This window comes from Patella vulgata, chromosome 3 (genome assembly GCF_932274485.2).
Source record: "Patella vulgata chromosome 3, xgPatVulg1.2, whole genome shotgun sequence".
Classification (NCBI taxonomy): domain Eukaryota; kingdom Metazoa; phylum Mollusca; class Gastropoda; family Patellidae; genus Patella; species Patella vulgata.
Window position 1 is genome coordinate 20,440,143 of NC_065881.2, and position 15,071 is coordinate 20,455,213.

The 15,071-nt window shown below is 32.7% G+C and overlaps 2 protein-coding genes across 3 annotated transcripts in view; one reads left to right on the plus strand and one right to left on the minus strand.

Moving 5' to 3' along the window:
* The first annotated feature begins 84 nt into the window (after nt 1–84).
* LOC126814329 (stAR-related lipid transfer protein 7, mitochondrial) lies at nt 85–10,687 on the plus strand. The gene is made up of 8 exons (XM_050539422.2): nt 85–836; nt 2,441–2,601; nt 4,675–4,724; nt 5,227–5,337; nt 6,068–6,112; nt 6,383–6,520; nt 7,219–7,303; nt 8,342–10,687. The coding sequence occupies exons 1-8, from the start codon at nt 406–408 to the stop codon at nt 8,488–8,490; spliced, it is 1,170 nt and encodes a 389-aa protein (XP_050395379.1). The 5' UTR covers nt 85–405; the 3' UTR covers nt 8,491–10,687.
* Nucleotides 10,688–11,592: 905 nt separating this feature from the next.
* LOC126814315 (major vault protein) overlaps nt 11,593–15,071 on the minus strand; it is a 28,661-nt gene continuing 25,182 nt past the window's right edge. The window contains exons 25-27 of one of the 2 annotated variants that reach the window (XR_007677534.2): nt 14,876–14,956; nt 11,905–13,849; nt 11,593–11,858 (exon numbers count right to left, since the gene is read on the minus strand). Coding sequence is in view for 1 of the 2 variants with exons in the window: in XM_050539397.2 (XP_050395354.1) it covers nt 13,742–13,849; nt 14,876–14,956 (189 nt within the window). In the remaining variant the exon portion in view is untranslated. Of the gene's footprint in view, nt 13,850–14,875; nt 14,957–15,071 lie in introns of both variants that reach the window. The other variant, XM_050539397.2, reaches the window with a different exon arrangement.

Genomic DNA, 15,071 nt, shown 5'->3' on the forward strand with positions numbered 1-15,071 from the left:
GATAACGGTAAATCTCGCAATGTTTTGAGATTCTCATGCTGAACTTTGGTTATTGGGTCAAGGTCGTAAAGTTATACAGTTAAGCAGAACCAAGCGATAAAACAAATTATGTAAGGAAGTTTTGAATTAGACTGAATGATGGAGTAATGAAGATAAACCCATGATTTTTGTGAATGCCCTAGCAGTAAAATCAGGGGCTTCAAAGGAGCCATTGACAAGAAACCGGAAACATACAAACGACAATTCACAACACAAATTGTTATTTCTTTATCTTTAGTTTTGCCGTACTGAAGGTCACCACTATTGCCATGTGAGAATTTCGTGAAACATTGAGTGGATTTCGGGGCATTATGAGTTAAAATATTTGAAACATTGCTATTGGATCTAAAAGTATATCGATACAATATGTTTTCAAGAATTGTTCAATTGAATTATAGACATTTAAATAGAGGACCTGTGCAGAAAGCACTATTTCTCAAAATACATCAGCCTGGAATAAGACCACCTAGTTTTTGCGATGGAATAATGACAGGAACTAGGAATTTTTCTAGCGGAAGACTAAAGAATTGGTCATCAGACATTAAAAACAATATCAAAGAATTATGCAAACTGTTCTCTGCTTACTGCCATGTTGTAATGGCACAGAGAATCCAAAGACTTCAACAAGCTTTAACGTTTTATAGATATTTGTATGGAGAGAGAATGGTGTCAAAATTTATTGATAATTTCGCAGGATTAGTGTTACAAAACTGTAGGAATAAACCTTTCTGTGTGCTTTTAAGTGCTTGTTTATTTTCCTGGCAAAAAGACAATATAACCAATGAAGATTTTGAAAGGTATCAGGTTTTGTCATAGTTAATTATTGGTAATGATTGGATAAGATCAAAGAAATGTTACGGTAATGGTACGGTAATACAAATGGTGAAATGGACTTCGTTTTCAATCAGTTTATAAACAGATCATGCGCAAAGCTTTCAATTATCCAACTACTTCTTCATTCAACAATCTGATTAAAATACAGATCTATATTTTGTTTTTTATACTTTCGATGGCCCCCACTAGTACATGTAGATGAAGATCTGATCGGTTGTTGTGGAAAGTCGCGTCAGACATTTGATTAACCAATCAGCATTCATTTGATGTTTCTAGTGGGATGCATTGTACCTACAGTTCCGTGCACCGCACGCCAAGAACTCGCCACAACATACCATTTCATTGGCCAATCCATCACATCAACCAGAACATGGATTATATAACAATTCTTCCAGATCCTAGTGTAGTAAAAACAAGACTAAGTAAAACAAAATTTTGAACTATAAAAAACAAATAGGATCTGTGTTTTAATCCGATTGTTCATCCAAGAAATTGTGAAGGAATTGTAATTAGGGCTGGCGAAAAATATTGATATAGCCGATAATCGCCGGCGACTACAGGAAAATATCGATATTGCTATTCAGTTCTTGATATCGATACTCGTATATAAAATAAAGGAGCTTCAATAAAATGAAATTAACGGAATGTTTTGTGTCAAATAATCACCGTCATATCATTCAAAACATGTTAAAACTAAAAACACACACACTAAGATACAACTACCGCACCGGTAATTTTTGCGGCATTTACAACAATGACAAAGAATAGTTAATTAATTGTTCAGGGGAAATAACTCGATTTTAATAGAAATTTATTTATTGTAATAAGCGGCTGAGGAAAATTGTCAACAGCGATTGATGGCGACTGCAAAGCTGCGAATACCATCAGATTAAAGTTGTGAACGAAACAAACATTAAGAAATCATAGTTTGAGGATCATAGTTTGTTTTTTTTTGATCACAATAACACATTTAAATGCATTATTAGCTTACAAATAGTTATTTCTTTCAACTTCATATTTTCCGATATATCGATATTGCCAAAACGGTTGCCAATATCGATATTTAAAATCGGTATCGATTGCCAGCCCTAATTGTAAAATTTTACAGTACATGTACATGTATATCTACATGTATTTCAGTCATCAGTAAAAGAATAACAGATTTCACCGACTACTATTTTAGTATTTTGCTAGAACAGCTAATGGTCTTTCTGCTTCATTGAATTCCAGCTATAAGCTTACCAAGCCTAGGCACTTCAATATATATGTGTACACTTTTTTCTGTCCCATCCGAATGACTAAATGCTTTTACTTGACAGGCCCTCCATAGTCCATATTGCACACTTCTACCAAGTGGAAAATCTTTACTACCTTCCTAGCCAACACCGTGATCGAATCCAGGACCTTTATTTAGCCAGGGCCATACTCACAGAGCCACTGTGGTTTCTATGCACAGTCAATGTGAATAAGGACTGGTTTGATTCTTGGAAGTCTGAAATCTCTTTATAAGATCATATTATATTTCTTACCTAATGAAGCTATTTTTATTTTTGTGATTTTACTTCAGATGTATAGATGACATGGAGTCAGTGAGTGAAATAGTCAGCCATGCTAATGCAAATGGTTATAGCACACTACCTGGTGGTTGGGAATCTATTATTAATAAACCACATCTCAAAGTGTGGAGAAAACCTATAGTTGAAAATAGTCATTTATATGAATACAGAGGTATGTAATGGGCCGACTGACAATTTTTTTTTTTTTTAAACTATATTTTTATTCAGGTTGACTGAATAGGATTGGGGAACAGGCTTAGCCTATGTAAAACCGCTCTCCCTAAATAATAATTTGTATATGTATATTATTAATACAAAAAGGGTGTATATACATAGTTAAAATGGCAAACACATACATATTATATAAATATAATACAATGGGTGAAAATGTACAGTATATATAGTAGTTAATAATTATACATATGCAAGCACAGTAAGAATCTTTTAATAATAATCAGCATTAGAGAGACTATACATACATAAAAGAGAAGATAAATATTATTTGATCGAGATGAGATTAGAATCTGTTTGATACAGTATATCTATAAATTTATGGACCTGATTAAAAATATTAGAATTAACATCAAGACTGTAGGCTGTGGAGCTGAATAAAAGACAGTTTATATTTTTAAAATCCTGTTGTAATTTGTCTATGGTTTCTGTTCGTGCAATTGAATGTAAGGAACATCGCAGGAGGTAATGAACGGGATCTTCAAATGTTGTATTTTTTTTTAAAAAAATATATACAAAATGATGCCAAAAAAAAATATAGGAGAGTTACAAGCCTGGAAATGAGACAAGTGCCTCAAACATTGTCAGGCACAAATTTAGGCTTTGTCGGGTACATGTTCAATCGCTGTCTGTCATTTTGTTTGGACAATATTTATTTGTCTGTCGTTTTTATTGATCTTTTTTGAAAACATGTCTGACACAAAGTTAAAATGGCAGATACCAGTTTATTTCATCAAGTACAATGGCAGATACTAGTTCATTTTATCAGGTACAAAGTATTTCCAGGCCTAGAAGAATTAAATGTTAATGAGAGAAATAAACATTTTGAAATTAACTTTTCAGTTTTCTGTACCGTACTTAGAATAGGCTTGTGATTTGATGATGATATATTTGGACTAAAAACATATTCAAACTAATTACCCTAATCTCCCAATTATTGTAACTAGAATGACTCAATTTGTTTGTACCAGATTAGTTAGCCTGAAACCTATATCAATGTACTGTAATTGGATTTCAAAGGTCAGAAATTATGCAACAGGGTATTGTATAATCTGTAGCAAGTTAAATTACTCCACACCAACAGATAGTGGGCTGCCATGTTAGTAGGACATTAAACCATAAGGGTCATGTACCATACTCAATTTTATCTTTTTAATATGTCATTAGCTGTGAAATTATTCCGAAAATAATGAATGGGTCTAATCTCTTTGACCCCCTCCCCCCAATCTCAAACATTGCAGACACAATGATTGTCCTTTAAATGGTTGTCAGGCTAATGGGTTTTGCCTAATTACATATGTACATGTAAATTGAGATTGTTTCTTTGTTTTTCAGGCATTATATTTATAGTATACACATGTCTATAAATGATTTTTATTTGCCTACGTTGAAATATTGATTTTGAACAATTTCAAATAATGAAGTACTGTCATAGATATGGCTATTGATCACTTATAATACTTGGGGGATACTTGATTGAACATTCCAGAATTAAATTCTCTCAATCCCACAACGAGTGACAAATCAAGTAAAAAGGAGGAATTCAAGCTGTAATAAATGCATACTCCAACTGCATGAGGAAATATCTCAACAAACCAGGACAGCTGAAACATATTTGTTGTGTTTAATTACGTCACGATTCCACTCCACGACCTCTGTTGGTTTTTCTAGACTCTAGAGATGAAAGTTATATTCTGATTAACTTGATTTTTATTGATGTAATGTTTTGGTTCATTAGCAGAAAATACCTATAAATTTTCAGTGATTTATGACAAGCCAAGAAGCTGATTACATGTTTATAAGAATTAGAAGTTTATCAAATTATTTCTGATAATTGCTTTTTCCCCTTGATCAAAAAAGTCTTTTATATGCCTAGATGTCTTGTGAATGCTGTCATTACATGTACCTACAAAAGAATTAAAAAAATGTACCCTATATAACATCACAGAAGATTTAGCTGGTGAGGGCATATGTTTCGTTGCTTGGCAATCTATTTTTCTCTTTCTTTTTTCAGTATATGGTTCATTTGATGATATTCCTGCAAGAGCATTTTATAACATACAGGTAAAAGTTACAAGATTATATTTTTATTATTAAACAGTACACACAATATCAAGCATGTTTGATTGTTGGGGATTTTCCAGTTACACAAGAAGGTAGAAGACAAAATTTGTTAAAAAGTTTAATTTCTAGACCATAGCCACTCTGATGTTAATATTTTAAGTTATAAATGATTTATAAGTTATAAATCATTCAGTTTAGTTATTATCCCTTGACACTTTGGCATACATTCAGAGGATTTTGTTTTAAAAATGTCACATATTCAAATGTACATGTAACTAAACCAAAATCCAGTTTTATTGTGCTGGTATACTTGAATGGCATGTGTACAGCTCATTTTAAGTTTATCTGATATGGCAATTACACCAGCAGATAGTCTTCCCACATGCAGTATTTACATTTGACAGGTAGGCATTTATATAACGAATATAGAATCATATATTATATTATATTATAATGTATGCATATAAATATTTGATCATGGATGTATTTATTGTAATTTTAGATTGATCTAGAGTTTTGGCAGTCATGGGAGAAAATGGCTTTAGATATAAATATTATTGATAAACATAAAGAAACTGGATCTGAAATAGTTCACTGGTTAACTAAGTTTCCTGTAAGTATATTTCTGTCAATTTCATTCATGTGTATGAGTATTCTCTCAAACAGAATTAGTAGTCTGAGACCAATTTATTTAGAGTTATGTCCCTGTAGTAACTGTACAATGTCCTCCTCCTGAATAAATTTTATGTGTCTATTAATATAAGCTTTTCAACAGTCTACATATACCCTGTCACAGTATCTAATGTATATATGTACCACTGAAATAGCACACAACAAAACCTGATAATAAGTGAAAATCTGCTATTCCTTTTGGCGAGTGATTGAGCTATTGGTGTTTATATTATTTATAATACCTTTTTATAAAGAAGATGATACATAGACATAATGAACTATTGTTATCGTGAACCTTGCAGTTTCTAATGTATAAATGAAGGACTATAATTATTGAGGAATATTATTGTCCTGAACTTGAAGCCGGTACATGAATTAAATATGGAAAATATAGATCAAGTGGAATCTATTAACATAAAAGGGAATGACCATATTTCTCAAAAGTGACAACCCTTTCTAGTGACCATTTCTGGCCTTTTTATGAACCTTAAATAAAACATTTTGACCGGCAAAATTTTAAAATGGAATCCATTAAGTAATTCTATTATATAGTATAATAAGCAATATGTGAAAACTGATTTTGGACAGATATGTGTTCAGGTATGATATTTATTTGATCATATTATATATTTTTGGATAATAATCTATATTTTGAAATTTATATTTTTCAGTATCCAATGTATTCCAGGGAATATCTTTATGTTAGAAGATACAAGGTATTATTTTTTTTTTAGACCATTACAAGTAAATAATTTACGTTTTTTCGATTTCTTCTTCAGAACCACTTTCAGTTGGTTTCTAACACAAAATTGTTTCTCAATCAGTTTAAGATTCTAAGTTTTATAACAGAAAACAAAACCCAAGCCTGAAAATTATCTACTGTTGATATGTTGATTTTGTAAATGCAAATGATAGTCAGTGACTGTAAGTTACAAATATTTTGTGCTACATATAATTACCTGGCACTATTGTTATGTTTATTGTAGGAGTATAATGATCGTAATGTAATGGTGGTATCTGGTAAAGCTATTGAACATCCTGATATACCTATAACAGACCAGTATGTCCGAGTTAAAGAATATGTCTCACAGTTTGTTATTAAACCCCATACCAACTTTGATGATGTAAGTACTGCTCAGTGAGTAAGGCGCTGGCCCACTAACCACATTCAATCCCAGGATTAGCCGAGAAAGTTCCTTACAATTTTCCAGTATTATTTCTCCATGTCAGTAGTGCAGGAGGGAGGGTCTGGCAAGGAACAGGGTCTAGTCATTTTCGGATACAATATAAAAAAACAAGGTCCAGTGTTAACTTGCACCTAAAAGATCCCTAAAATGTTGGAATTTGTAATAGAGTTGGTTGAAGCTTCATTGTCCAGACAAAATTTCCCTCATATAGTACTATATATTGTCAAGAGCCTCGTTGGTGGAAAAAAGTTTCCCAACTTTATTATATTTAAATATACATGGGAATGTTATTATACCATTGTTCACTGTGTAGAGTAGTTTTTGTAATACACCAAGGTCGGCACGACTTGAAAGTCTTCCAACCTGCTAGAAATAGATACCATAATTAACTCAAGAAAAACAAAATTAGGGAGGGATATTAAAATTGGTTCTGTTCATCCCGGTTTTGTGTCCGGGGCCATTATGGTAATTGTGTATTTTTGTTAATTACATATTTTTTTGTATTTAATTAATCAATTGATAAAAACAAACACGACAGCTAAAAACTTACAAATTTCCACATTTCTCAGAATATATTAAATGGCAAATGAATATTACTGTATGTAGTAAATATGAGTGACTTGTTTTTTTTCTAGAATGGTTTTGATTATATTTTAACTTATTTTGATGATCCTCAATCAGCTTTTCCTTCATTTTGTTACAACTGGCTGGCATCTTCAGGTATTATTACATCTGTTTTATTTACATTTTCCTTAGCCATGACAATTAAAAAGAGTGTAGGGTTGGGGGCATCATACTGTTAGTCATACAAATGAACATGTTAACCTAACTGTATTTGGAGGGGGGGAGGTCGGAGCGAATGGTTAGAGCATGCACGTTGTATCATAAGGTCTGTCATTGAGTCAACTGGTGTGGTTTCGATTCCCCGGTTATGTACGTGACAAGGAGTAGGGTCATCTATCCAACCTCGTGGGCGTCATAGGTTTTCAATTCCCCTGTTATGTACGTGACAAGGAGTAGGGTGGTCTATCCAACCTTGTGGGCGTCGTGGGTTTTCTCCGGGTGCTCCGGTTTCTTCCCACTGCTAAAGACCCCTACCCCAAGCAAATTGTTGGAATAAATTTGAACCATATGTTAGTCCCAAAATGACCTAGTTTGTGTCGAGTGGACATTAAGCCTTAATCTCTCTCTTTCTCTCTCTCTAACTGAGGGGGGTTGGATGGCTGAATGGTTAGCGTGCGCGCGCTGTATCATAAAGTCTGTCATTGAGTCGACTGGCGTGGTTTCGAATCCCCGGTTGTACGTCACAAGGAGTAGGGTCGCCTGTCCAACCTCGTGGGTTTTCTCCGGGTCCTCCGGTTTCCTCCCACTGCTAAAGACCCCTATGCGCAAGCAAATTATTGAAATAAAATTAAAACCATATGTTAGTCCCAAAATGACCTAGTTTGTGTCGAGTGGACATTAAACCCCATTTCTCTCTCTCTCTCTCTCTCTCTAACTGAATGATTTCCATAGTAAAGTGTTAAAGTCCTTGCATGGCATGGTTTTGTGTTGTGGGAACTTAAAATGAAAAACAGAAATCAAATTGAACAGATTGATATACCATAAACAGTACATAGTGTTACATATTCGACCTTTCAAATTGAAAAAGAATTTCAAAATAAAACCACACAAAAAACAGTCTGTGAAAATCAGCACTACTTCTGTAACAAAATTTCAATCAAAAACTGAACTTAATAAAAAAAATTTCCCTTTTAGGTGTTCCTGAATTTGTAAACAATCTCCATAAAGCTGCCAAAGCTATGGATGAGAAAATGAAGAAAGGGTACAGGCCAAAATGTGTTGCAAACAGTCCAGATAAAAAAAATCTTAATAATGATAATACTCCGGTTTCTAATTATGCATAAATTGTTATTAAGTCGTTGAAAAACAAATATTCTGGTTCTTGGAAACTTATGCATCACTTTTTTCCCCTGGTTACAGGAACTCTATACAAAAATATGAATACAACCAAATGTATACCATAGGCTCAGTTATTGAGTATGCAACACTGATAATTGCTGTTGAGTCATAAATGATACTGGATAATCATACATTACTATAAACAAAATGATGAGATTAATGTATACATAGTGCCTTGAAATATGATATTTATGATATGTCATTTACTTCATGATCCTTTGACAAAATAAAAACCTCCCATTTGCATCATATTTTTGGGAAGGATTGTTGAGCCAGAATATTTCTTTTGTATGGCTTAATGTAGTTCAGCTCTGACCTTAAGGCACATGTAACAAGAACTTACGTTCAGAGCTGAACTAGGCGTATAATATATTGTGAAAATTGTCTAGAGTGAAATATATTGAGTTCTACATCATCATTCTATGCATGGTCCCACTCTCATGAAATTGTATACACTTTAATTGGAGGGTATCATCAAGGGAATATTTTTCTTCCATATTTAATAAGAATTTATTACGATTATCCATTTTTACGGTACCTGCATTGACCACAAAACGTTTTTAAATCTACCCATATCACAGCCATCAGATGGCATCGAGAGTTGATTATAGTTTTAGTATGTAAATTAATGTCTAAAATAATTTATATAACATTTCAGGCCTAAAAGACATACCTGCAATGTTGCATAATGCATGTTTAATAAAGAAAATAATCTCCCATCATGGATTCAATGAAAATATCAACAGTAGATATAATCTCCCATCTTGGATTCAATGAAAATATCAACAGTAGATATAATCTCCCATCTTGGATTCAATGAAAATATCAACAGTAGATATAATCTCCTATCTTGGATTCAATGAAAATATCAACAGTAGATATAATCTCCCATCTTGGATCGTATCAGATTTAAAAGAGGCCCATGAAAAGGTGGTGTTGGCTTAAGTTTCCATATATTATGTTGTGTGTAAATATAACTAGTTTGTTTATATAAACAGAAAATATTATATGTAGTTGCACGGATTAATTCATGCCAGTAGCATCAAAGATGTTTAAGTAATATATTGATGCTGTCAGTATATTAATCTATGTCTGGCTTAAGGACTTTAAACATCCTAAAATAAAGATACACTATCATGCCTGTGCATTTCTATGAAATCATCACAGGAGTTGAATATTTCTGTTATATTGTATAAAGAATGATGGTATTTAATAATATGTCCTAGTCAAGGTGATTATCCAGACACCCAATATTACTGAGCAGTGTTGAGCCAAGGATAGTAATGATATGTTAGACCACAGTTATACCAAGATAGATTTCGAGATATAAGGTATACAATAACTTGTTCAATAGTATAATCTTCCACTGTACATCATACAACAGGATACATGTCCGATGTTTTGCGCTAGATTAATTATATTGGCTTTATTTAATCTGTGGATTATATTGTTCTTACAAATCAGTATTAGCCTTAAAAAGGGAGAGAATTTAACAGGACATTTTTTTGCTGTTCGTTTTAATTTTTCTTATGGGTGTGCAAACTATGTGGTAGCATATTAATAGTTCTTTTGATTGTATATGGTCTTTATTCTGGCATGTTGAGGCTTTAACATTTATCAGGGAAATATTTTGAATTATATTAACATGACGTATTCATAGAATTCTTGTTATCTAGTGCTAGAGATCTAAACATCCATCTTATGGCGTGATCTTGCAGTTTTTGGACTGTACTTATTTGTACATGGTTTGGTTCAGACTAAAATGTACACAAATTGATTATTTAGCATTTAATGAAGAAAATAAAACCAAGATATCAATGATAGATAAAAAAAAAACCTATCCGCAGATTTTCCCCACCACTTAAAGTTGGTGCTGGTTTATTTATATCATTTGTTTTTCTTTGTAAACACTGAGTGAAATGGAACAATATTTGGAATGATATTCATTTTAGAGATTTAACCTTCATAATTCATGTATTGTAGTTTTTAAGGGATACAAAATCCCTCGAATGATGACAAGTGGGTTTAAACAAAGGTTAGAAATGATGTGCTAATATATTTATAGTTCAATGTGTTAAATTAAAAGAATGTATTGTTTTTGAGTATTGATTTGATTTATATGAATAAATTAATATAAATTATTGTGATTAACTTGTTACTCAAGAAAATAATTCTTAACCATTCTAACCATTCTGTATCTGCCAGTTTAATGAAAATGGGTATATGCCAATATAACACCATGCAGTGTGCTGTGAAACAAATTTAAACCTGGACAGCAGGACTACAACTCAATCATACAGGGGCCGATCCAGAGGGCCGGGGGGGGGGGGGAGGTCAAAAAAATTGTAAAACTACACTTTTTATGAGAAAAGTGTCACAGTCGTGTGCTTTATCCTTTATCATCAGTTGATGGGATGGGCATCCAAAGCGTGAGATAAAGATATAGACATATGTGATATCACAGTTAATGCTTTGCATCAATGAAATTGAATCACAATATGATCCTATTAATTTATTATAAAAATTGAAGTCAAACGGTTGTTTTTTTTTTCTCTTTAAAAAACTCAATGTGTACGCCTACTGTTAAGTAATTTAGAATTGATGATGACATCACTGCAATGTCAAATGTTCTTAACAGAAGCCTGGCAAACCCCCTCCTGCAAAAATTCCTAGATCAGCCCGTCATATTAAGATTTTCAACCATTGGGCAGTCTTTGTCTTGGGATTTAATTGTTTTTCCATCCTTTTCAAACACATTTCTTTGCCATGACTTATGGCCTGCACAAATGAACAGGGAAAACTAGACTCAAAAAGCTTGATGAACTTCCTCGGCCAACACCAGGATCAACCCTTGAACCTCCTGGTTACTCTGCTAGCACCTACTCTGGGAGTACAGGTATCTTATAATTATATGATTATAATCACAATAATTTGCCATTACTCAGAGATGACCAATGGCATGTTGGACTTTAGGGTGGTGCTCATAGAATAACTTTATCCCAAAATAATAACATATTACATCATGTCATTCATTAAGTATAAGAATGTTCCATGGTATAAATAATTTATTTTAAAACAAAATATTAACAACATTAATATTAATACATAGTTATAAAGAATAAAAGATTCTATGATATATAATTTACCTTGTTTATTGATAAAAGAAATATTAAGTACTTATATTTATTGATATGAAGAAGAAATATTTTAGAAATGGTATGTTTCCAAGCTACCAATATATGCCCACCAATAGCTTTATGAAGAGTGGCTTTCAAGTTTTTAAATACAAGGGCAATAACTCTGTGAAATATCACTGTGTAGCTCTGAATATTGTTAACAAATTTCTCCTAAGGACTAACCTGAACAATCCCACAAGTTTTTAAAAAAAAAATCACGGACATTGATCTGTAAAGCATTTACAAGGTTTTAACGGCAATTTTAATAGGATTCCTCCTTCACTTGGCTGAACAAACTATTGTTTTCATTGTTCTCTCGTTTGTATATATGTATATATATATATATACCTTCACTGTATTTGTTTGAAAAAGATGTGAAAACCCTCGGACCTCAACGAAACTTCCCAGGAAATAAGCGTCCAAGTAACTTATATTCCATATAATTGTGTCATCTTTTATACCTGTGCTGTACTGTGGTTTGTCGTTCTATGCTTTTTGAGAAAGATGAGAGGAAACATCCCCAGAAATGTACATTCAAGTAACATATATCCCATGTAATTATGTCATGTATCTAATTATCAGTACCACTTAAGAAATTGATGGGTATGTTTGAAACTTGAAAATATTATTATATAGCCTAGTATATACAGTAATATTAATATATAAATCATTAAACATTAGTAAAATATATTCTGACAATTTGAATTTTAATAAAATAAAACAGACTGTAAATTTAAATTTCATACATGTGAAACAAGAATATAAAAATTCAAAAATATAAGAAATATTTGTTAGCTATATGGTTACAAGATGTTCTAATAATTTAAAGTGTCATGTTTAAGAAACATGAGTTACTGACATATCATTTTTATTTATAAATGATTATTAGTCTATCCAAACTGTTTCTTAAATAAAGAACTTAGCATACTATATGAACCAGGAACCGAACATGGCCTTAATCCCAGTCATCTTGGAATTATGACATATCAAACGTGGAGGTCTGTCAGTCGATGCACAAAAGTCTAAAGAAAAAGCATGTGAGGTTCATGTTGATTATCTTGAATTGGTGGAACTATAGGCTGTTTTTTTTTTTTAGAGTGTCGCCCCCAAGAACAAAATTACTTAGTGTATGCAACCAATTCCTGGTTCAAAAATACATAGTTATTTATTTATAATTTGTAGGTAGAGACAATAATTCTTCTAATCAACTATTAATGATATGCGTTATGTTTGAGAACAAAATTTGACTGTTACATAATAATAATATGCATTGAGTATGAGCTAATTCTACCTATTTCAGGTCTTTTTTCTGGCTTCAAATGTTATATAAATTATTATTTACACAACAAGCACATAATCCACTCTCTAAGCCATAGGATGGCCGAGATATTAAAAGGATTAGACCCCCCACCCCCACACCATTTAATAATTTTAAGTTCAAATGGATAATCAAGAGTCTGATTATCATTGAAACAATGCTACTTGACTATTAAGGCTATCTTGTCAAAACTTTTAACATTCAAAATAAAATAATATCACTGAAATTATCAATATATTCATTTTTTATAATCTATATTTTGAACTATTGTAAAAAGAACTGTCAGCTCTTTATCTAAATGTTACATAATGCATCTTTCATAGATAAATGCATATTGTATATTGAAAATAATTATATTTCTTAAAAATTTAACAAATTTGTTCAATAAAACTTGTCTATTATGCAACATATTATAGACAAAAATCATGTCTATTATGCAACATAATTATGCTATATAGACAAAAATCATGGCCATTATGGGACATGTATATTTATCACAGGTAGGAAAGGGTACCAAAAAGTAAATATATATCGAAAGAAAATTATATTCCGAACAAAAAAAAATATGAAAATAAAATAGTAGAAATAAATCATAAAAGCATCAATGATTTTTCTGTCTACAAGTAATGTCTGTGTATAACAGATAATACTCAAACAGAAATAGAGGTCAGGTTTATCAACAAAAAATTATAAAAATCTCTTCTAGCATTTTCCACCAATCAATCCAGTACTTGTATTGAAGAGATTGATTGGACTATTGCCATCTGTGACTAAAACACTCTCCAATCCAATTCCTTGTAACAATTTTACCTGTGAAAAACATTAGTATATAATTCTTTATATGTGGTGGTCATCAAAAACAAAGGGGAGGGGGGGATGGTCTAAAGTGTCGCGCTTTGAGCTCTAGCTGGCCGGTCACCTCTGGCTTTCAGTTCTTTCGATCCCTGTTGTAAGCATATGTGGCTTGGAGATAGGAGCACCTTCTCAATCTAGTGGGTTTTCTCCAGGTACTTTGGTTTCCCCCCCCCCCCCACAAGAAAGACCCCTCCACATGCACTTTGCATAGTAAAATAAGACAGTTCATCTGCGATATTACCCTCAGTGGAAGCAGACGTTAAACACTAATAGAATAAGTGGTCATCAAATGGCTTGGTTACAATAGCAATGAACAATGATGTCTTGTTAGACCACTATACAATCATGGAAGTGAAAGAATGGGAGTTTAAGCTCCAAACTCAACTGAAGTCTATCTGACCAAACTGATTTCTTGACTAGGAATTTAAATACATATCTTGGCACCAACTTAATAATGGGTTTTTCCCTTTAGGCGATATGTCAATATTGCTATCATTACAATGTATTGGCGCGTACTGTCTCGTCAACACAATACTTAGGTTATTTTGAGACTAATAAATAGGTCAATTTTGCTAGAACAGTTGTGTTTCTGTTTACTCATCATTGAATTTCAACTGTCAAGGGGTATTTTACGTGCATGCCAATGTGTACACGGGTGGACCTTGGTTTTCCATCTCATCCAAATGACTATCCAAAACATCTCTTGTCAGCACTGCAGGTTCTACACTTGACAAACTGGAACTGGGGGTTTCAATTATCCTAAAGGATCTTCTCAACCCATGCCAAGATTCAAGTCGCAAGATTAATCCAGTGCCCTAATTGTTCGACTATTGCAGCCCTCTAGCTATCACTACAAATCCAATAAAACTCGAACAAATAAGATTTTGACTTAGAAAGATCTAATAAAATGGATTGGCAGACGTGTCTCAAATTATGATCACTATGATATAACATAGTAAAATGAAGTATTATAAACTCTACCTGACTTTCTGGTCCAGCTCTGGCCATGGACTTCACGGTTTCTACACCCAAAACTTGTACTTTGTTATTGAAGCTCGTCACCTACAAAATAGAGAGGGCGAGAAATGGGGTTTAAAGTTTACTCAACACAACAGTTTAATTTTATTTCAATAATTCGCTTGCACGTAGGGGTTTTTAGCAGTGGGAGGAAACCGGA

What these genes read in the sequence shown, in the direction of transcription:
- LOC126814329 (XM_050539422.2), top strand. Translation starts at nt 406, where the DNA reads ATGTTTTCAAGAATTGTTCAATTGAATTATAGACATTTAAATAGAGGA. An exon ending in TCATTTATATGAATACAGAG is followed by an intron (nt 2,602 to 4,674) that starts GTATGTAATGGG and finishes TTCTTTTTTCAG; the next exon opens with TATATGGTTCATTTGATGAT. An exon ending in CCCATACCAACTTTGATGAT is followed by an intron (nt 6,521 to 7,218) that starts GTAAGTACTGCT and finishes TTTTTTTTCTAG; the next exon opens with AATGGTTTTGATTATATTTT.